The 23,354-nt window shown below is 41.5% G+C and overlaps 1 protein-coding gene across 1 annotated transcript; it reads right to left on the minus strand.

Annotated features, from left to right (window-relative positions):
* Positions 1-4,009: 4,009 nt before the first annotated feature.
* LOC121757619 lies at positions 4,010-22,321 on the minus strand. The gene is made up of 4 exons (XM_042153136.1): positions 22,191-22,321; positions 21,575-21,671; positions 4,755-5,096; positions 4,010-4,167 (listed from the first exon to the last, which is right to left on the minus strand). The coding sequence occupies exons 1-4, from the start codon at positions 22,319-22,321 to the stop codon at positions 4,078-4,080; spliced, it is 660 nt and encodes a 219-aa protein (XP_042009070.1). The 3' UTR covers positions 4,010-4,077.
* Between the last annotated feature and the right edge of the window lie 1,033 nt (positions 22,322-23,354).

The raw sequence follows: 23,354 nt of genomic DNA on the forward strand, positions 1-23,354 counted from the left end.
GTGACTTCCGACCCAGATCACCCCAATGCAATGTGTGCTCCAAGTACCATTTCGGAGAGTGTAGGATGCAGAACACCACCAAGTGCTTCAACTGTGGTGGAAATGGTCACTTCTCTAGAGAGTGTCCGAGCAAGAACGCGGGGATGGGTTCAAGGCCGAACAACCAAGGATTTCATCCGCAAACGAGGGCACCACCAGCACCACCAAGGACGAATCATGATCAACCTCCGTGACAACAACAACCTCACCGTCCGAGACTACCTTCCCAGGCTAGAGCATATGCGCTGAGTTATAGACAACCCAAGACTGAACAAGGGAATCACGAGAGTGGAAATTTGGCAGGTATGGGCGAACTCCTCGATACACCTATTATTGTGTTGTTTGATACGGGTGCATCGCATTCTTTCATATCAGAACTATGTGTGGACACATTAAGTTTGCCTGCTTATAAATCTGAACATAAGATGATGGTGACCTCACCAGTGGGAGGGGTAATAGAGATTTCACGGACATGCTCGAACGTAGAAATTTCCATGGGAGAACTTAGGCTAGTCGCGCACAACTTACGAGTTATGGCCATGAAGGATGTTGACGTAATCATAGGAATGGATTGCTTGGCTGCGAATTTTGCTACAATCCGATGTAAGGAGAGACAAATAACATTTCAAGCCACTGGAAAGGAACCAATCGTGTACCATGGAATCTCGATGAACAGAAAAACGTCCATCATCTCCGCACTCCAAGCCAGAACGATGCTGAGAAAAGGGCGTCCTGCCTATCTAGTCTATCTACAAGGAGATGAGAAGGAAGAAAGGAAGGTGGAGGATGTCGCGGTGGTGCGAGAATTTCCAGACGTTTTTCCTGAAGCTTTGTCTGGCCCACCGCCAGATCGACAATTGGAGTTCACGATCGACCTAGAGCCAGGGTCGGCACCAGTGTCTAAGGCTCCATATCGAATGGAACTTAAAGAGTTAGAGGAACTCAAGATACAACTTCAAGAGCTAATGGATTTAGGTTTCATTAGACCTAGTGTGTCACCGTGGGGCGCACCTGTGCTTTTTGTGAAGAAGAAAGATGGATCGATGAGAATGTGCATCGATTATAGAGAATTGAACAAGATGACTCTCAAGAACAAATATCCACTGCCGAGAATAGATGACTTATTCGATCAACTTCGGGGAGCTGGTGTGTTCTCAAAGATGGACTTAAGGTCCGGATACCATCAATTGAGGGTCCGAAGAGAGGACATACTGAAGACTGCTTTTCGCACAAGATATGGTCACTATGAGTTCGTGGTAATGCCATTTGGATTGACGAATGCACCTGCCGTATTCATGGATTTGATGAACCGAGTATTCCACCCATACTTGGATAAATTCGTTTTGGTATTCATAGATGATGTACTCGTTTACTCGAGGAATGAGAAGGAACACGAAGAGCACCTGCGAATTACCTTGGAGACATTGAGGAGTGAGAAATTGTACGCTAAATTCAGCAAGTGCGAATTTTGGCTTAAGGAAGTAAATTTCCTTGGTCACATCGTGACGGCAGATGGAATTCGAGTGGATCCTGCTAAGGTTGAGGCAGTACAACGGTGGAAGGCACCTACAACACCAAATGAGATTCGGAGTTTCCTAGGCTTGGCAGGATACTACCGAAGGTTTATTGAGGGGTTCTCCAAGATAGTGAGACCCATGACTCAACAACTCAAGAAGGGGGTGAAAGTCAATTGGACCACCGAGTGTGAGGCAAGTTTTCAACTATTGAAGGAGAAGCTAACTAGTGCACCGATTCTAGCTGTGCCAGAGCCTGGAGTGAACTACGTAGTGTACACGGATGCTTCAAAGGTGGGACTTGGATGTGTATTGATGCAAAACAACAAGGTGATTGCTTATGCATCCCGACAATTTAAGCCACACGAGTTGAACTATCCAACCCACGACTTGGAGTTAGCAGCGGTAGTTCACGCCTTAAAGATTTGGAGACATCATCTCTACGGAGTTCGATGTGAGATCTTTACAGACCATAAAAGCCTGAAGTATTTCTTCGAGCAGAAAGATCTGAACATGCGGCAACGAAGATGGCTCGAGTTGGTAAAGGACTACGATTGTGGCATCAATTATCACCCCGGCAAAGCAAATGTAGTGACGGATGCTTTGAGCCGGAATGATCATTCCCAGCTAGCTATTTTTATCACCAAGGAAGAAAGCCTGATTCGCGAGTTCAGCAAGATGTGTTTGGAAGTGGTAAGAGCACCTAAAACAGTGGAAGCACAAATCGCCACTTTAGCCGTTGAACCGGATCTGAGGTCGAGAATTATTGCAGCACAACGGATGGATGCAAATTTGGAGGAGATTCGTGTAGAAGTGCGAACCGGTGAATCTAGGAATTTTAGTGAAGAAGGCGACAATGCCCTTACTTTTGAAGGAAGATTATGCATGCCGGATAGCGAGGAGCTCAAAAATGAGGTTATGAGTGAAGCGCATGAAACTCCTTACACCGCCCACCCAGGAAGTACGAAAATGTCTCAAGATTTGAAGAAATCCTTTTGGTGGAATGGTATGAAGAGGGACATAGCATCATTTGTCGAAAGATGCCTAGTCTGCCAGCAAGTGAAGATTCTACTTCAACGGCCATATGGGAAGTTGCAACCACTAGAGATTCCTGAATGGAAATGGGAGCACATCGCCATGGATTTTGTGACGGGATTGCCAAGGACGCTGAGAGGGAACACCACCATTTGCGTAATTATAGACCGACTCACTAAGAGCGCGCACTTCATTCCGATTCTTGTAAGCTGTGGGTCAACAAACTGGCTCAAATCTACATAAGGGAAATAGTTCGATTGCATGGAGTCCAAGTGACTATCACGTCCGACGGTGACTCAAAATTCACCTCAAGATTTTGGATGAGTCTACAGAGTGAGCTTGGAACCAAATTGAATTTCAGTACAGCGTTTCACCCGCAAACCGATGGACAATCTGAAAGAACGATCCAAACTCTCGAGGATATGTTGAGAGCCGTGGTACTCGACCGAGGAGGAAGTTGGGAGGCAGCACTACCACTGATCGAGTTCACCTACAACAACAGTTTTTAGGCAACGATAAACATGGCACCGTACGAGGCATTATACGGAAGAAAGTGTAGATCGCCGCTCTACTTGGATGAAGTTGGCGAGAGAAGAATACTCGGACCTGATGCAGTTGAAGAGATGGTGGGAATCGTTCGACAAATTCGTGAGAGGATAAAAGAAGCTCAAGACAGACAGAAATCATACGCGGATGTCTGACGAACCGACTTACAATTTCAAGCTGGCGATAAAGTTTTCTTGAAGGTATCTCCGTCAAAAGAGATAACACGATTCGGCGTCAAGGGCAAATTAAAGCCGCGATTTATCGGACCTTACGAAATTCTTGAAGGAGTGGGCCCCATTGCATATCGATTGGCGCTACCGCCAAACCTTGGAAATGTGCACAACGTTTTCCATGTGTCGCCGTTACGAAAATACATGTTCGACCCAAAGCACGTGATCCGTTTTGAGGAAGTCGCGTTGAATCCAGACTTGAGCTATGAGGAGAGACCCCAATCCATTTTAGACCGAAAGATCCAGAATGTGAGGAATAAACCTGTTGCTTGTGTGAAAGTGCTATGGGAAAATCACGGGCATGAAGAAGCCACGTGGGAGAATGAGGATAAAATGATGGAATTGTACCCAGAACTCTTTACTTGGGGGTAGCAAATTTCGGGACGAAATTTCTATTAAGGGTGGTAGGATGTAACGCCCCACTTTTTGAACTCTAATTTGTGAACCCTAAAGTACTTGTTTTAATGCTATTGTTTTGCGAAGATCCGTGATTTAATTGTGGTGAATTAATTGGTGTTGGACTGAGATTTGTGAAATAAATTACATCGCGAATCTAAATAATTTCCTTTCCATGAGGAATATTTATTGGACTCAATTCCATGTTGGATCCGATAAATAAAATAAATAATATGAAAGTCCAGTCCATGATAAATAAATTGTGTACTGCACAATTTAAAATAAAATACAATGGGATGTGAATTAAGCTAAACTAATTAAAATAAAATATCTTTAATTCTAATCTTAATTAAAGATTTTACACAGATATTTCCTGCTCCGTGATGGAATTTTTCCTCCTCTGTAAGCTGCAAATAAAAGGCAAAAAAAATAAAATAAAATAAATCCAAATCTCAACTAAATCACAGTTAATAAAAAAAAGTGAGGGATTTGAAATTTAATCCCCCTAATGCCACGACTAAACCCGCCCTCTCTCCCCTAAAATCTCTCCCATATCTTTTAACCACCCTCCCTCTAGATTAAATACTTCACAAACCCATTCCTTCTCATTATCGTTTCTGCAATTAAATCTATCTTCTTCAACTTCTATCCAAGGTAAACTATGTTCATCATTTGTATCTAAATTTTCTCCTGCTTCAGAATCTAACATCAAATTGTTGCTATTGGCAGTAATCGAAATTCTCCAGCTTCAAGAACCGGCCTTTTCAGCCTTGTGAACTTCACAACCCAAATCCAATTCACAGAGGTAAAATTTCCTACCCAGATTTTGAACATAAATTATCCCATTTTGCACCATTTATCACATACTCAACATCAATCTCCCAAACAAAGAATTAATCAATAACAATCAAGCAATCAAAAACCAATCGAACATTACGAATTGGAACCCCCCTGCTGCGAATCGGAAAGAAACACTTTTTGAATGAGAACTTACCTTCGGGGAGGAAACCGGGGCGGAATCGGGGGCTGACCGGAGCCAGCACATCCCGGCAGCGGCGGCAGCACCTCCCGGCAGCGACGGCAGCAGCAGCTCCTCCAGGCGATGAAGGCAGCGGACGGAGGAGGCGAAGCCTGGGCTGGCGTCTGACGGCGGCGGCGACTGCGCAGCAGCAGCAGCGGCGCGAATCACCGCAGGGGCCGACCGATGCGGCACCCTTCGCAGCGGAGGGTGAACCGCACAGCAGCGACAGCGCCGGGTGCAGCGGCTGGAGACGGCTGAGCGAACGGCAGAGGTGGAAGGCGACGCCAGATTGGATTCCTTCAAGGCGTCGAGCTTCTGCAATTTGTCGACGAGAGAGAGAATTAGAAAGGGAGATAGGAAGAGAGAAAGAGAAAGACGTGAGAGATGGAGTATAGGTTGGGCTCCAAACAATAAAAATGGGCCTAATAAATTAAATGAGATGTTTTGGTTAGTTGGGCTTCATTAGTTGACATGGGTAAATTATTAAAGATGGGCTCCATTTAATTGTTGGGCTTTAATTTGTAGTTGAAGATATAAGGTGGGGAAATAATTAAACTTGAGGCTTTTAATTAAATCGTTGGGCCGATAATTAATAGTGACGAATTATCTGATTAATTTCAGAATATTTCAACGAACGAATAATTATATCCTAAGTCCGAAATAAATATAGTTCGAGGGGAAATGCTTGCGATAATTTAATTACTTTTTATTAATTTTGGGAATTTTATTTCGATATCGTGAAGAAAAAATATGAGGAGCTAACGGAGGAATTAAGGGTGTAAGCGGCCGTCGAATAATCAAAAACCGAGATAAATAACTTCGTTTAGGATGCATGCATTTTATTGATTTAATTGGAAAGTATGTTGATATATGTATTATTTAAATTCTAAAGGTGAGACTTCGCAAGGGAATCGAGATACCAAAGGGGAGGAAGTGTAGAGAATTAATCAATTGAGGTGGGCTTTCTTTTAAATAAGGACAACGTCCTAAATATTTTATCGATGGAAATGAAACTGTATTTATCATGCTATGATATGATTTTTACGTGCCTATTTGATGTGGCTTTATGCCACTATTATATAAATCGAATTCGGGTCCTTGTAGGGCCGCAAACCCTACTTGGGCTAGTGTACACCTATGGTAGATCGTGTGCTAGCGTACGGGCTGGCCGGTCTAGTGGCTTGGTTTGTGGCCACATTCCAAGTCATGTATGAGCAGATATGGCTAACGTCTATGGGAAAATGACTGATCAGTCGATGTTTTAAATGGAAATGATTTTGAGTGCCTCGGGCATTTCTAAAGCTAAACCCCGATGGTTACTTGTGAATGGCATGATAAATTACTCTTTATCGAAAATGTTTTCGGCATGAGCCACTGAGTATTCTTATAATACTCAGCCCTGCATGTGTTTTCCTTATGTGCAGGTTGAGCGGCGACGAGGATGTGGTGGTGTTGAGCAAGTGAATTTAAGATATTATTGTTGTCTTTGAACCTTGAGTGTCGTTGTGTCTTCACACATGACGTCACTCTTTCTCTTGGTCATTTCCGCTGTGACGTTTCGTTTAATTATGTTTTATTTGGGCCGACAACTTTAATTGTTAGGATAATGGATACTTTGAATTTCTTGTTGGGTAATATCAAACTCATGGTTATTTATTTGGATATTAATTGTTGGTCCAACTTGTGTTGAAACCCTAATTCTTTTCGTCTGTTTATTAAATTCTTTTAATCACGATCGCCCGTATTTATTAACCCTAAAGGGCGGTCGTGACAATACCCGAGGCAGAGCTTGAGACAAATCTGCAAATCGAGGCAGCATTCAACTTACCCGAAATGGTTGGTGAAACAAACACCAACCTTGAAAGACAAATTGTAGCTTACTCCACAGAGAAGCCACGTGATCTCATCGAAGAGGGGCCGCGGGTGGAACCAAAATACTCTCTCCTCCACCTGGCGCACCATGAGTATGCTGACATGATGGACCAAACCACATCCCAGCCGCTTATCAACGCCGACCGAATGGGGATGGAGGTGATGACACCAGAAAACTTTGCTCCAACATCCAAACAACCTCCCGAAGTCGAACACCACTTTGAAGAGGGGAACACCCAAGCAAACCTCTATCTTGCCCCTCTTGACCAGTTCCCACCGTTGGAGAGGGGTTGAACTAAGAAGCTTTGTAGTGCCTTCGAATCGTGGAAGGGGAGACCAAAAACAGGGGAGGCGTATCGTGAAACAGGGCAGGTCATTCGGATTGCGCAAATGACGAACGAGCAAACGCCAGAACCTCAGTCAGCCAAGAGGCACAACTCCGGACCAGCGAATACGGGCTCCTCCATGAGCAAGCCGGCCACGATGGCTGACATGATCTGAGAATTGCCAGATCCCAAGAGATCACAAATCTTCGAGCTGAAAAAATCACAAGTATGAGATTCGCATCGACTAGCAACGGGATACCATATATTTACTTCTCCGGGGTGGAGACGAGGCAGCTGGCGGACAATTTCGTGCATGCTATCATGGGAAAGTTCTCCCACTCCATCCCGACGTCAAACCAAATCCAAAAATGTCTCGACAACATGAAGTTCTTGAAAGGGTTCTCATGGAAATATATTAACACCAAGCATATCCTTATTCAGCTGGATGACCTCGCGGAATACGCGTGGCTTCTCAATGGCCCCAAAGACATCCCGGTGTGGTATATCAATGGACACCCAATGAGGGTCTTCAAATGGTCGCCGGAGTTTGATGTCTTCTGTGAATCCGCAATCGCTGCAATTTGGTGTAACTTGATTGGTCTACCGATCCACCTTTTCGATCATTCGGCACTTTTCGCCATTGGGAAACTACTAGGAAACCCAATCCAGATCGACCGAGCTACAACAGACAAGACGTGACTTTCCTTTGTGCGAATTTGTATTAAAATCGATATTACCAAACCAGTCCCGGAGGAAATTATTTTGGATATTTGCGGGAGGGAGACGATACAACTAGTCAAGTGGGATAAAATTCCGATGTTCTGTTCTGAATGCAAACATGTAGGTCACACAGCTTCAATGTGCTATGCCTCCGGGATGAGGGAAAGACCACTCAAGAAGAACTACAACGCCCAAACAATACGAAGGAAGAGGACAGAGGAGCAGACCCCCTTGAGTCAACCAATGAGGCAGATTGGAAATGATGGGATGAAAGAAATGCAACGACGGGAATATGGAGGGTACCTGAATCCAAACCTCCCTACTGCAGGGGAGACTCGCTCTCAAGGCGGCCTTGTAGAACCCCATGTATGGATGCCGGACATCATGGAGCCGGTCTATGGGGATGGACCGAGGGAGAGGTTGGACCAAGTTGGAGGTAGCAACAGAAAGCAGGGGAACAAAACAGGGGTTCAAGGGCCGGACAGCAATGCTAAGAGGGTCAATGGAGGAGCTCAGCCACCACGAGGCAAGGACAAATCCAAGGCCCGAAGTGGATCTCCACCCACATCAAGGAGAGGTCAATGCATGGGGGGACCAATTCTACTTTAGAGAAAGCCAGCTGAAGGAACCGACAGACACCTCATGAGTTCGAACAAGTACTACTCTCTTATGGGAAATGAGTCATTCAAGCCAAAACAAGAATTTGGGCCTTAGCCGCTTGAGTGGAAATCTCTAAAACCTTTCCCCTGATTGGTTTTGAAGGAGCCAACCTATTCATCACTGAGGTCCTAACCGATGAGGTCAATGGTCAGAATATGGAACTACCTGAGCGGTCTTCATCTCGTTCGGGTAAGGACACTCCTGTTTAATCATGTCAACAAACTTTTTGTTTTGGAACGTTAGGGGGATTGTGAAAACCTCCTCCCGTAAATGACATAGAAGTCAAGATCATTTTGGTCAATAAAGAATAATAATCGTTGTTGTCTCGTGGAAGTTCGTTTAAATCTTAACTCTTTATATCTGGGGTTTACTTGGCCAACAAGCAAACAATTTCAATCCAATTGACCTAGAAACATTCATTGTACCATCTCTGTTAGGTAATAGCATCAAGAAAGGATCATTTTGGTCGATATAACATCATAATTGTCACGTCTTAACAGCTTTTTTTTTCAAACACCTTTACGGTGGAGGGTTCGTGGGTCTCTCATCGCTATATTTCATGGCAAAAAGTGGTAAAAGCGAAGGCCACACTCAACAGTAGTGTGCCTAAACCAAAACGTGTACAAAACCAAACTTTTATAAGAGTAGTAAGCGGTCCGATCCAGCATGGTCCAACCTGGAAACTTTCTCTCATTCCTCATGAATGGTGTCAATGTATGGGGTACCGTTTGGCTCAAGGCTAACTATTGCTCTTAATAGTCGTGGTGCAGTACTTTCGTCCAAGTCTTGTCGGGAGTCCGCCTCAGCTCCAAGTTTAGCGAGCAGGCCTGCAGCTTTATTGCCAGCCCGGCGGGTCAGAGTGAATTTACACATGCAGCTTTCCTGAAGGAGGCGAAGCTTAGCCAAAGAGTGGCGAGCGTTTGCTGGACCCCATTCACCCGTTCGAATCAGGGTCGAGGCTTGCGGTGAACTTATTTCCACCCAGACCGGCTGTCCCTTCTCCCTGGCCTGGGTTAGAGCTTGGCAAATAGTTTCCAACTCCGCTTCGAGTTCGGTTCTTGCTTTAATTGGTTTGAGGAAGGCCGAGATCATGGTACCCAGGTGGTCTCTAAAGACACCTCCACCTCCTGCTCTACCCGACGTCTAGATGTGAATTCCCATCGTATTGTACTTGAGCCACGGAGGGTCCGGGGGTTGCCACTTAATCGCAATGATCCTATGTCCCGGTACTCTCGAATTTGATGGCACCACCCCCAACCCAGCAAGGTCAACTCCGTTGAAGTGTTTCGACCTCCATCGCCCGCTATCCACAAGTCTTTGTAGGTGCATCTTCACTTGCCAGATGACGCTAAAAGCCCTGAACCTTACAACATTGTGACGACAGTTATTACGTTCCGCCCACATGAACCAACATATGACACAGGGGAGGACCCGTGCTAGGTGAGTCTTCGAGCTTTGGTTGGTTCTCCTCGCCCATTTCTCCAGTCTAGTTGGAATTGTATCGGCCAGCCTGAGTGGGTCACTCGGGCCTACAAACCATTCGTCAAAGAAGCCCCATACGCGACAAGCCCCTTGACTTCTAACAAATAAGTGTTGTTGAGATTCAACTCCCGGTTGTGTGGGGCAGCAGAGGCACTTGGAGGCGAGGCTGAGGTTTCTCCATTGAAGCTTGGAGTCAACTGGGATTCTATTCGATAGGAGTCTCCACTTGAAGATCGACATATGAAGTAAGGCCCTCGTTCCATATGTCATCGAGCGTTGGGACGATAGGCCTTCGGGAACGTGAGTTGTCCCATGCCGACGCGATGGAGAAATCTCCACGCGGAGTGAGGCACCACCTCAGGACGTCCCTTCTTCCCCTCATGATCGGGATATTAGCGATATCTTCAGCAATATGCTGTGGCAAGCCAGTTTGTCTCTGGACCCGATTAACCTTTGACTGATCCCACTGTCCATTACGCCAGAAATCTGAGACCAATGTCGTGGGACTTCTCCTTGTGTCGAAGCAGAGTTCCCTAAGGGGTTTATCCCCGAGCCAAATGTCTTCCTAGAACAAGACCTTACCGTCTCCAAGGATCCATCGAATGTTGGGCTAAGCACGTGGCTATGCCAAGGCAAGTCTCCTCCAGGTGGGGCTGCACCGCCCTGAGACCGACCTGGCCAAGGGGGATTTCCTTGTGCAATACTTGCTGAACATGTGTGTGGCCCAGAGCGAATTTTGCTCCCTAAAACGCCACCACAATTTAATGTTGAAGACTTTGAGGACATCCTCGAAGCGTCTAATTCCGAGTCCCCCCTCTGCCGTAGGCAGACAAACCTATTCCCAACCGATCCAATGAGTTCGTTTCTTCCCTTCTACCGTCCCCCAGAAGAACCTAGCAATCTGTTGCTCGAGGAGCTGGAGTGCCCCTTTAGTTGGTTCGATTGCCTGGAACACATGAAGGGGGATAGCCTCAAGCGTGTTCTTGATTAAAGTGAGTCTCCCTCCAAACGACAGGTGACGATGAGCCAGGCCGTTGATTCTCCTTGCGATTTTATCCCGTAAAAACATGAACATCTCCATCCTCTTTGCTCCCTTGTAGATGGGAACTCCAAGATAAAGGAGGGGAAATGTACCTCTTGTGAATCCTCCTCCCCTCTCAATTGCTGCGGCCCCATTCATTATTGTAGAGTAATTATCAAGACATGCTCTTCGAAAGATTGATTTTTTGACCCGATACTATAGAGTAATTATCAAGACATGCTCTCAGCCGACTGATGGATTCGCTAGCAGCTTGAGTGAAAATAATAATGTCGTCGGCATACGCGAGGTGGCTCACCTCCAAGCACGCTCGGCTAGATTTGAAGGACATCTAATTTTTTTTCTGATGATCAGCTTATCCAAAGCCCGTGAGAGGTAGTCAGCCGCGATAATGAAAAGTGCCGGTGAAATGGGATCTCCTTGACGCAACCCTCGGGTGGATTTGAAGAAGCCAGTAGGCATCCCATTGACGAGTATCGAGAACCAACAATAACTAATGCATCTCTCGATCCAGCCAAGCCACACTTCGGGACATACGTTTGAGGACTCTAATTTGTAGAGGAGAAAACCTATTTGGGACAAGCTGTTTTTGAGGTGTAGTTGGGAAAGGAGTTAAGGCTACTGCTTTTGAATCATGAATTTCATAGTCTTTTGCACTTTGAATCTTCTTTTTCCCTGGATCCATCGTTGGTTCCTTGTAAAAATTCCCTTGTTAGAAAGTCTGGTAAAAAATTATTTTCTCCTTTGATGTATTCTATTTTGAAGTCAAAAACGGAAAGTATAGCTTGCCATCTTGCAAAAATTTGTTTTGAAATAATATTTTGAACATCTTTAACAAGAACTTCTTTTGCTGATTTGCAATCAATCCTAAGTAGAAACTTCTTATTATAAAGGTCATCTTGAAATTTTGAGATGCACAGAACTATTGACAGAATTTCTTTTTTAATTGTAGAATAATTAATCTGTGTATCATTCCAAATTCCTGAGTGGTATCTTACCAATTGTTCTTTTGAGTTAATTCTTTGTTTTAAAATTCCTCCATAACCTATATTTGAGACATCTGTTTCTATGATCATAAAGGCTTTTGGATTAGGGATGCCTAAGCACGGAAGAGTTTTTACATCTTGTTTTATTGTTTTGATAATATTAGTGTGTTCTTCTGTCCAATTAGGGGGGTCTTTCCTAAGCCTTTGATAAAGAGGTTTACAAGTCTCCCTAAGATTAGGAATGAATTCTGAAATGCAATTCAGGCATCCTAAGAATATTTGTAACTGATTTTTATCTTTGATTTCATCGGGGAATTTCTCTGTAAAAGAAATCGACCTACTGATAGGTTTGAAAGTTCCTTTGCTAATCTCATGTCCTAAAAATCTGATATTGGTTTAAAATAGTTTTAATTTGGGGGTGGATATAGCTAATCCATTTTTTTCTATGGTTCTTAAGAGAGTGTCTAAATGTTTGATATGTTGATCAATATCTTGGGAGAAGATTAAAATATCATCGATATAGACAATAGTAAAATGACTAAGAGGATTCATGATATCATTCATGATTTTTTGAAATTCTGAAGGGGCATTTTTTAGCCCAAAAGGCATGGCATTCCATTTATAATGTCCGAAAGGAACCGTGAAGGCTGTTTTATATCTGTCCTTTTCAGAGATTTGGATTTGCCATAATCCAGACTTGAGGTCAAATTTGGAAAAAATCTTAGCATTAAAGAGTCTTCCTATTAAATCTCTTTTATTGGAGATAGGATACCTAATCCATTGTAGAACTTTATTAAGAGGTTTGTAATTTATGACTAGCCTAGGTGTTCCTCTTTTAAGTTCTGCTTGTTTAACTACATAGAAAGCAGAAGAACTCCAAGGAGATTTTGAAGGCCTTATGAGTTTCTTATCTAATAATTCTTTAATCTCCTTTTTACAAATTTCTTAGAGTTCTTGGTTCATTTGGATAGGTCTTGATTTTGTCGGGATATTTTCTTCATTGAAACCGTTTTCATAAGGTAATTTAATGACATGGTGCTTTCTATCCCAGAAGGCATTAGGGATTTCATTACAAACTCTTTTGACAAAGTTATTTTCAATTTCCTTAATCTTTGAAATGATCCTAGGAGTTCTAAGTTGGTCTCCAATTTGTTGAAAATGTAATTATTCTTTTAGAAAACCAATTTGTTTTAGTTTTTGGGTAATATTATTAATTTGTCTGAATATAGAGTTATTCTGGAGATGAAGAATTTCTTGCTTCTTAATGGGATAGATGAATTTAAAATTTATTTCTCTTCCCTGAACTTTGGTGGTAATACTACTATCACTAACAAAGAAAGGATAAATTTGAGTTAGGAAAGGTGTTCCAAGAATCATATTATATGTGATATCTTCAACAATAGTAAAGATATTCTTGAAACAATAACCATTGTTACAAATATGAGCTTTGGAGAGTTTGTATTTGATTTTTAAAAGGTTATTATTAGGAGTATAAAGTTTTTCTTTGGATTTATCACAATATTTAGTAGGAACGATTCCTTCTCTGATAATATTATGGTCTGCTCCTGAATCAACCAAGGCCATAATACTAGTTTTGAAGTCATTAACAGCAAGAGAAATATTAACATGCCATTTTTGATATTCAATTTCTCGGATAACTTTTATAGAATTATTTTCTGGATCAAGATTCTTCCAGTTATCAATTTCTTTATTATTTTTTATAATAGAAAGTCTTGTCTCTATTTCAAAGTCCTTTTCTTTTAATTCATAAAATTCTTTATTAATTTATTTTTTGAGGCTATTAATTTCACTCTGGAGGTCTTTTGTTGTTGTTTGTTTAGATATGCTTTGATAGGGATATTTATCCCAAAGCTTATTTAGACCGGCTACCTCTCGGCCTTCTCTCTGCATTTCACCTCTTAAATCCCAAATCTAAAAATCGGGGAAGCTTTAATCGAAGGAGAGACAGCAGCACCTCCTTCTACAGATCCACCCTTCTCATTTTCTCCAGCGACGGGGCCGTCGCTGGCGAGCAGCGCTGCATCAGCTCTTTCTATCGAGCTTTCCGGGAGGCAGCGACACCAACCCTCTCACGTCGAGCTCTCCGGAAGGCAGCGGCACCGATTGATTTGCAGCGCCGCCGTCCTCGCTTCCGGGTACTCAACGAGCGGAGTCGCCACTGCTAGCTGCTGCTCCGCCGCCTCAGTCGGCTCTCCGGGGTCCGTCGTCGCCCGATCCTTGCCGGGCAGCCCCTCGGCCTAAAGCTAAGTTTTCTCTTCTCTAGAACTTAGCTTACTTGTTTGAATTTCCGGCAGCAACTGAGTAATTTAAAAGCATTGGCTATGGTTGTGATCAAACCTTAATCTTGTGACATTGATTATTGTATCTGCTCTCTGGGATTCATGGTAGAAGCTTCCTATTGTGAAATTTGGCAGTAGCCGTGGCGCTTAGCTCTATGTTTTCTAAGTTCCATTTAAGTAGTTGTATTGCCAAGTCTTAAGTTCTACAACTTCTACCTCTAAACATATATGCGTGTTATTCTTATGATGGAGATTTGGTGAACGGATTTACCTCGGTTATTGGCTCCTTTTGACTGCCGGAACTCCGTAGCTTGATGCCGAATCCTACTCTCCCTCTTGCTGCTCCTTTGCAAGTTTTGGGGGTGGTTTAAGGGTGAAGGAACTTGTGTGGTATAGCTCTATATATAGCCACAAGTCTTGGTTGTTTGTGGCAGTCAATGGGGTTTCAATTCCCTCTTTGGGTTATTGCTAAGCTCTCTTTTTGAATCTTGAAAAACGCTTGCGGCCCTACTCAGACCCGAATTATTTTCACAACACAGCCATATAGCCTAACGGAGCAAGATCGGACGAACTAGGCATCAGACAACAATCTCATAAACAAAACATCATGGCATGACATAACAAGTTAAACCACCCTTATAACACCACATCATATTTTTGGAAAATAAAATATTTGTAAAAGAAAGCCCACCTCGTTTGCTTAAACAACACAATACCCAACTCAAAGCAACCCTCGTTCCTTGTGCTCACGAACACACAATCCCCTTGCCAACACCACAACACAATCAGCCTTCCATCAATACAAATTATCATGCATGTCCTATCGTTCCTTTCATCGTTCTCTTAAATTACCCACCCCAACATTCATCAACATAAGGAAAAACATGCCATAATATTTCTCAACTTTCTCAACATTCATCACGTCATAAGATATATTCGTTGATCATACATGCATCATATAATTCACCCAAACTTGGCAACAAGTATTATTTTGACATAACGGAAATCTGGCAGAACTGCGCAGTCGTTTTGTAAAAATCACCAAAACTCCATCCGACCTCATATGAAGCTATATTTTGGTCACGACACAGTAGACACATTCAAGCACGTCCAGTTAAAATTTCACACCGAAATCATATCATTTGGTCAGTCAAAACAACAATGCAACCCTCTGGTCGGAACATAAAAATTCTGGCAGTACTGCGCGGTTCGATTGAAACATTTACCAAAACTTCATCCAATGTTCAATGAGGCTGAAATTTTCACAAAACACAGAAGACTCTTCAAATTTCATCCAGTCAAAAATTCACATCAAGATAAGGCGATTTGGTCGGTCAAATCAAAAACGAAACTCTCTGGGCGAGAATACAAGTTTCTGGCAGAATTGCGCAGTCAACTTCAAAGATTTATTAAAAATTCATCTTTCGTCCAAAGGGGCTAAAATGCACACACAACATATTTCGTGTCAAAATATGAGCGTTTGGCTGGTCAAACACACGACGGAATCCACTGTCCAAATGCCACGATTTTCAGGCATCACAATTTCGAAATTACGGTTTATTCCTCATTCATCCAAACACAATTATTCATGCTTTCAACACACAATCATGATTCAAAAAGTTCTCATAGTCATGTTCTCATATATTCACACATCATTCACCAATGAATCATCCAAACTTCACACATATTCATTCAAAATCGCACATCCACAAATTTTCTCACACAAACATAAAATCCCACCGATTAATTTTGCGATCTATGATTCCTACACTCACTATATGCATGAGGGATTCAAGAACAACGATTCAATGGAAAGCATGAGGAAAATATTTTAAATTATACCTTGTTGAATCAAAATCAAACGGTAGAAACAAGGATTGATGCGATTCCTCGGAAACTCTTGAAATTCCAAATCCAATGGATGCAAGAACAAGGATTGGAGGAGAGTTTTGTTGAGAATGTAGAGAGGGAGGAGGAGGCGTGTGAGAGTGAGGGAGAGAGATGTGGACAGTTGGGAGGGGAAAAATATGGGGGCTGGGTATTGGTTTAGGTGATTTTATAGTAGGTTTAATCCTCAACTAAATTAATTTTTTAATTGTGGAGGAATAAAATAGAGACCAATAAATAAAATCCCACAATTAAAAGAAGGGAATCTTCAAAAATTGGCTATTAAATTAACAAGGAATTTATTTGGTATTTACTTGGAGAGAAATATATTCACAACATAGGAATTAAAACAATGAATATTTCACAAACAAGGGAACAAAATAAATTAAATCTCCAAGTACGAAATAAAATGGGGAGAGCAAAAATTTAATGGGTGCACAAGGAAAATTATTTAAATCCTCAATTAAATAAGAATAGGATTTAAATTTGGTAATTTCTTTATAGGAAAAGACTCCCATAAAATAGGTAACAATTAAACAAATTTCCAAGGAAATTTGAAGCATAAGGGGCGTGAGATATGGAGAGTAAAATACAAGGAAAATATTCACATCCTCAATTAATTTAACTTAGGTATTAATTTGGTATTTACTTGAATAGAATGAATTCCACAAAGCAGGGAAACAAGTATTATTTCCTTCTTAATCAAAGGGGCCGAAAATTTGGGTATTATTCCCACAAGGGAATAATTCGAGTATTAATCAAATTATGGTGAGGAAACAAAATGTGACAAGATTTAATTGGATTTAAAAAAAATGAAGGGAATCGACAAGGTACCAGTTAAATCAAAGAAATAATCCATCCTCCTAATTAAATTAGGGGATTTTTCGAAATCCCTCAAGAATAGGCTAGGGTTCGAAATTCATGTAGTACAAGTTTGGAATAGTTTGTTATGGATTTAATTTGGATAAATATCCCAAAACAATTAATTAAATCCAAGAAAAAGAATATAGTTTCCAATAATTGGAGGGGCCGTAAATAGCCACTTTATTTGGCTAGAACAAAATGCATGCTCTTATTTAAATTAACTTCCCACATTGAAAAATATAAATAACACTTCATTCCAAATCACCCATGACAATTTATTCCACATAGCCAACTCAATCATGTAGCAACAAATAAATTTCATAATGATATTCCCAATCGACATATTAAAATAAAAGTCGAATTTTTTTTTTGGGATGATACATCCTTCCCCTCTTAACAGAAATTTCGTCCCGAAATTTGACAGTCTCACAAAAATAACTCGGGGTACTTTTCTTTCATTCTATCTTCTAACTCCCACGTGGCTTCCTCGGGACTATGGTGTTTCCACAACACCTTCACGGATGCTATCGACTTGTTTCGCAACTTTGCACCTTCCGATCTAGGATTGCCTCGGGCCTTTCCTCGTAACTCATGTCGGGGGTTAGGATCACTTCCCCTTGATGAATCACATGCTTGGGGTCGAACACGTACTTGCGCAACTGCGACACATGGAACACGTTGTGCACGTTCCCAAAGCTAGGAGGTAACGCCAAACGGTACGCTACATGACCTATTTCATCGATAATCTCGTACGACCCTACAAAACGCGGTTTCAGCTTGCCTTTCACTCCAAACCTCACAACTCCTTTCGTCGGGGATACTTTCAGGAATTCTTTGTCACCAACATCGAATTTGATCTCCGTTCGGCGCACGTCAGCATATGACTTCTCCCTATCTTGAGCTTCTTTGATCCTTGTACGGATTTGATGCACAATTTCGATCATTTCCTTTATAGCGTCGGGTCCTAACATCTTCCTCTCGCCAACTTCATCCCAATAGAGTGGGGATTGACACTTCCTGCCATACAATGCTTTATACGGATCAATATCGATCGTCGCTTGGTAGCTATTGTTGTAGGCGAATTCAACCAACGGTAGAACAGTTTCCCAACTTTCCCCTCGATCTAGGACAACGGCTCGCAACATATCCTCAAGCATTTGAATCGTCCTCTCTGATTGCCCGTCCGATTGCGGGTGATAAGCAGTGCTGAAGTTCAATTATGTGCCCAATTCCCATTGCAACCTCATCCAAAACTTTGATGTGAACTTCGTATTGCGGTCGGACACAATGGTCTTTGGCACCCCATGTAAACGTACAATCTCACTCGCGTAGAGTTTGGCTAACTTGTCCACGCCATAAGTGATTCGAATTGGTAAAAAGTACGCCCTTTTAGTTAGTCGATCAATGATTACCCATATCGCAGTGTTGCCCTTTTTGTGACTTCGGCAAACCCATCACGAAATCCATAGCTAGATGCTCCCACTTCCACTCGGGAATTTCAAGTGGTTGCAATTTCCCATATGGCCGATGGTGTAAAGCCTTTACTTGTTGACATGTTAGACATTGCTCCACATACGACGCTACGTCCCCTTTCATTCCGTTCCACCAAAAATGTTGCTTCAAATCTCGATATATCTTCGTGCTTCCGGGGTGAGCAGTGTAAGGTGTGTCGTGCGCTTCACTCAAAATCTCATCTTTTAGCGCCTCATCGACACAGTAGACACATTCAAGCACGTCCAGTTAGAATTTATTCCATCCGACCTCATATGAAGCTATATTTTGGTCACGACACAGTAGACACATTCAAGCACGTCCAGTTAAAATTTCACACCGAAATCATATAATTTGGTCAGTCAAAACAACAATGCAACCCTCTGGTCGGAACATAAAAATTCTGGCAGTACTGCGCGGTTCGATTGAAACATTTACCAAAACTTCATCCGATGTTCAATGAGGCTGAAATTTTCACAAAACACAGAAGACTCTTCAAATTTCATCCAGTCAAAAATTCACATCAAGATAAGGCAATTTGGTCGGTCAAATAAAAAACGAAACTCTCTGGGCTAGAATACAAGTTTCTGGCAGAATTGCGCAGTCAACTTCAAAGATTTATTAAAGATTCATCTTTCGTCCAAAGGGGCTAAAATGCACACACAACATATTTCGTGTCAAAATATGAGCGTTTGGCTGGTCAAACACACGACGGAATCCACTGTCCAAACGCCACAATTTTCAGGCTTCACAATTTCGAAATTACGGTTTATTCCTCATTCATCCAAACACAATTATTCATGCTTTCAACACACAATCATGCTTCAAAAAGTTCTCACAATCATGTTCTCATATATTCACACATCATTCACCAATGAATCATCCAAACTTCACACATATTCATTCAAAATCGCACATCCACAAATTTTCTCACACAAACATAAATTCCCACCGATTAATTTTGCGATCTATGATTCCTACACTCACTATATGCATGAGGGATTCAAGAACAACGATTCAATGGAAAGCATGAGGAAAAGATTTTAAATTATACCGTCTTGAATCAAAATCAAACGGTAGAAACAAGGATTGATGCGATTCCTCGGAAACTCTTGAAATTCCAACTCCAATGGATGCAAGAACAGGGATTGGAGGAGAGTTTTGTTGAGAATGTAGAGAGGGAGGAGGAGGCGTGTGAGAGTGAGGGAGAGAGATGTGGACAGTTGGGAGGGGAAAAATATGGGGGTTGGGGTTAGGTTTAGGTGATATTATAGTAGGTTTAATCCTCAACTAAATTAATTTTTTAATTGTGGAGGAATAAAACAGAGACCAATAAATAAAATCTCACAATTAAAAGAAGGGAATCTTCAAAAATTGGCTATTAAATTAACAAGGAAATTATTTGGTATTTACTTGGAGAGAAATATATTCACAACATAGGAATTAAAACAATGAATATTTCATAAACAAGGGAACAAAATAAATTAAATCTCCAAGTACGAAATAAAATGGGGAGAGCGAAAATTTAATGGGTGCACAAGGAAAATTATTTAAATCCTCATCTAAATAAGAATAGGATTTAAATTTGGTAATTTCTTTATAGGAAAAGACTCCCATAAAATAGGTAACAACGGTAGAACAGTTTTCCAACTTTCCCCTCGATCTAGGACAACGGCTCGCAACATATCCTCAAGCATTTGAATCGTCCTCTCTGACTACCCGTCCGATTGCGGGTGATAAGCAGTGCTGAAGTTCAATTGTGTGCCCAATTCCCGTTGCAACCTCATCCAAAAGACTCCGGCGACGGGGCCGTCGCTGGCGAGCAGCGCTGCATCAGCTCTTTCTATCGAGCTTTCCGGGAGGCAGCGACACCAACCCTCTCACGTCGAGCTCTCCGGAAGGCAGCGGCACCGATTGATTTGCAGCGCCGCCGTCCTTGCTTCCGGGTACTCAACGAGCGGAGTCGCCACTGCTAGCTGCTGCTCCGCCGCCTCAGTCGGCTCTCCGGGGTCCGTTGTCGCCCGATCCTTGCCGAGCAGCCCCTCGGCCTAAAGCTAAGTTTTCTCTTCTCTAGAACTTAGCTTACTTGTTTGAATTTCCGGCAGCAACTGAGTAATTTAAAAGCATTGGCTATGGTTGTGATCAAACCTTAATCTTGTGACATTGATTATTGTATCTGCTCTCTGGGATTCATGGTAGAAGCTTCCTATTGTGAAATTTGGCAGTAGCCGTGGCGCTTAGCTCTATGTTTTCTAAGTTCCATTTAAGTTGTTGTATTGCCAAGTCTTAAGTTCTACAACTTCTATCTCTAAACCTATATGCGTGCTATTCTTATGATGGAGATTTGGTGAACGGATTTACCTCGGCTATTGGCTCCTTTTGACTGCCGGAACTCCGTAGCTTGATGCCGAATCCTACTCTTCCTCTTGCTGCTCCTTCGCAAGTTTTGGGGGTGGTTTAAGGGTGAAGGAACTTGTGTGGTATAGCTCTATATATAGCCACAATTTCCCAACTTTCCCCTCGATCTAGGACAACGGCACGCAACATATCCTCAAGCATTTGAATCGTCCTCTCTGACTGCCGTCCGATTGCGGGTGATAAGCAGTGACCAAAATATAGCTTCATATGAGGTCGGATGGAGTTTTGGTGATTTTTACAAAACGACTGCGCAGTTCTGCCAGATTTCCGTTATGTCAAAATAATACTTGTTGCCAAGTTTGGGTGAATTATATGATGCATGTATGATCAACGAATATATCTTATGACGTGATTATGTGTGATAAGTTGAGAAATATTATGGCATGTTTTTCCTTATGTTGATGAATGTTGGGGTGGGTAATTTAAGAGAACGATGAAAGGAACGATAAGACATGCATGATAATTTGTATTGATGGAAGGCTGATTGTGTTGTGGTGTTGGCAAGGGGATTGTGTGTACGTGAGCACAAGGAACGAGGGTTGCTTTGAGTTGGGTATTGTGTTGTTTAAGCAAACGAGGTGGGCTTTCTTTTACAAATATTTTATTTTCCAAAAATATGATGTGGTGTTATAAGGGGAAGCTTTAATCAAAATGGTTTCCACTTGGATAAGAATTAATTAAGATGTAGAGATAGAGAAAGCATTAAAGAAAGTAGTGAACAAGCAGAACTAAGTAAAATATGAATTACTTGGTTATTTGGCTGCAAACATAGGTAATGTACAGAGGAATGAGGGAGAGAGCAATGGTCTGAAAACTCAAAGACCGGGGTGCCTTCTCTCTTTAATCTACAAGCTAATTATAGAGCTACTAAGTTAACTATTACATAATATTATATTGTAAAAGATTACAAAAGAGGCTACGTGCTGATCATCTTGGGAAGTGGTGGACACCTTTGGTGATAACTTTTGACTTTTGGTACACTCTTTTTGAAAATTGTGGCAAAACTTTTGTCTTTTGCGGCAAATATTCTGACAATCCTTCGATTAGGCAGCCAGCATGATTTGGATGATGTGAATCCTTCTTTTGCATTCTTTGATAATTTTAATTCTCCTTTGAATAAGTTCTTCAATAGTTCTCATCTTTCTTTCATGGTCTTCATTGAATCTGATAAATCCAAAAAATCTCTCTTCTTCTTCGGACTTCATAGAAGACCTTGATCCTTCTTTCCTGATCTTTGATTTCGCCTTCTAATCTTCTGACTTCATGACCAAAATCATTTAAAAGGGTATTTCTTAATGGCATCTTTATGCAGCAAGCATTATCAACCAAGTAAATCTCTTCATGGTCATCATTAAAAATTGTACGGGTCCTGGAAATCATTAGGATCTTGTCCTCTTATTGGATCAGAGGAGACTGATTCTTCTGACTTTGACTTGGTAAAACTGGACCTTTGAGCAAGGAATTCGAAAAATTCCTTCTTCATTTCTTCTGGCATATTCATGAACTTTGAATCCTCAGAGGCTTTGGAACTAGAACTGGTTTTTTCCTTTTTGACATCTCCCTTTTGGTAAGCAACCTTTTGTCCCGTACACAAAAATTGTCTAACAGCATGTTCGGAACAAATATTTTCTTGAAATTTATTCCACCATTTGATTTTTAAAATTCTAACTAAGGAAAAGGGAGTTGGGTCTGGATAGATTTTCTTAAAGTGAAAATCCCAGGCAACAATCCAAGATACTTTGAATTCTGCATGGAACATCAAAGGTGTTTGGTATGAAGAAAGGTTTGAATTTTCTGAAAAGACTTCAAAACCCTTTTGAACAGAGGGTGGCATGATTTGGATATTGGATCCAAATTTTCTCCACCAGTCAAAGAACCATATGGGAAAATGTTTGTCTATGTTTGAGTGAAAGGTAAAAAACCATGAATGGTTAAAGGGTCTGATAAAAAAGGCCCGAAACCAAGCATTTTTGTAAACAATATAATTGAATCCTTTTGCCGGGTGACGAACTGAAAAATCTTTGAATTCTTTAAATCCTCCAAAAGTAGTAATTGTATGGATCTTTCTAATCACATATTTTGAAAAACTAATTTCATTTGAACTTGAAGGGTTATTAGTTATTTCTACAAGAATTAATTCATAATATCTTTGATCTTTTAAGAAATTATCCGATTCCCACAAGTTATTTCTATATGAATTAACTCATATTTCTACAAGAATTAACTTATAATATCCCATTTCGAAAGTAGTAATACTCCTTGCATGCTTCAAGATATCTCGTCGGCTCTCGCGCTGCACTACTTGCATGCTTCAAGATATTCCTCCTTCACATTGCCTCTTATTTCCTTTATGGTGTTTCCCTAACACTTGCATATAGGTAATACTTACTTCTCCATTATTGTATCCTTTGAAATTATTTTCGACTTCTCCTTGCAATTCCTAGTCCATATTTATGACTATCTCATCTCGATGGATTACACGTATTAAATTAACTCATACTTTCTGGACAAGGGCATGTCGCGAAAAT

Source organism: Salvia splendens, chromosome 12 (assembly GCF_004379255.2).
Source record: "Salvia splendens isolate huo1 chromosome 12, SspV2, whole genome shotgun sequence".
NCBI lineage: Eukaryota > Viridiplantae > Streptophyta > Magnoliopsida > Lamiales > Lamiaceae > Salvia > Salvia splendens.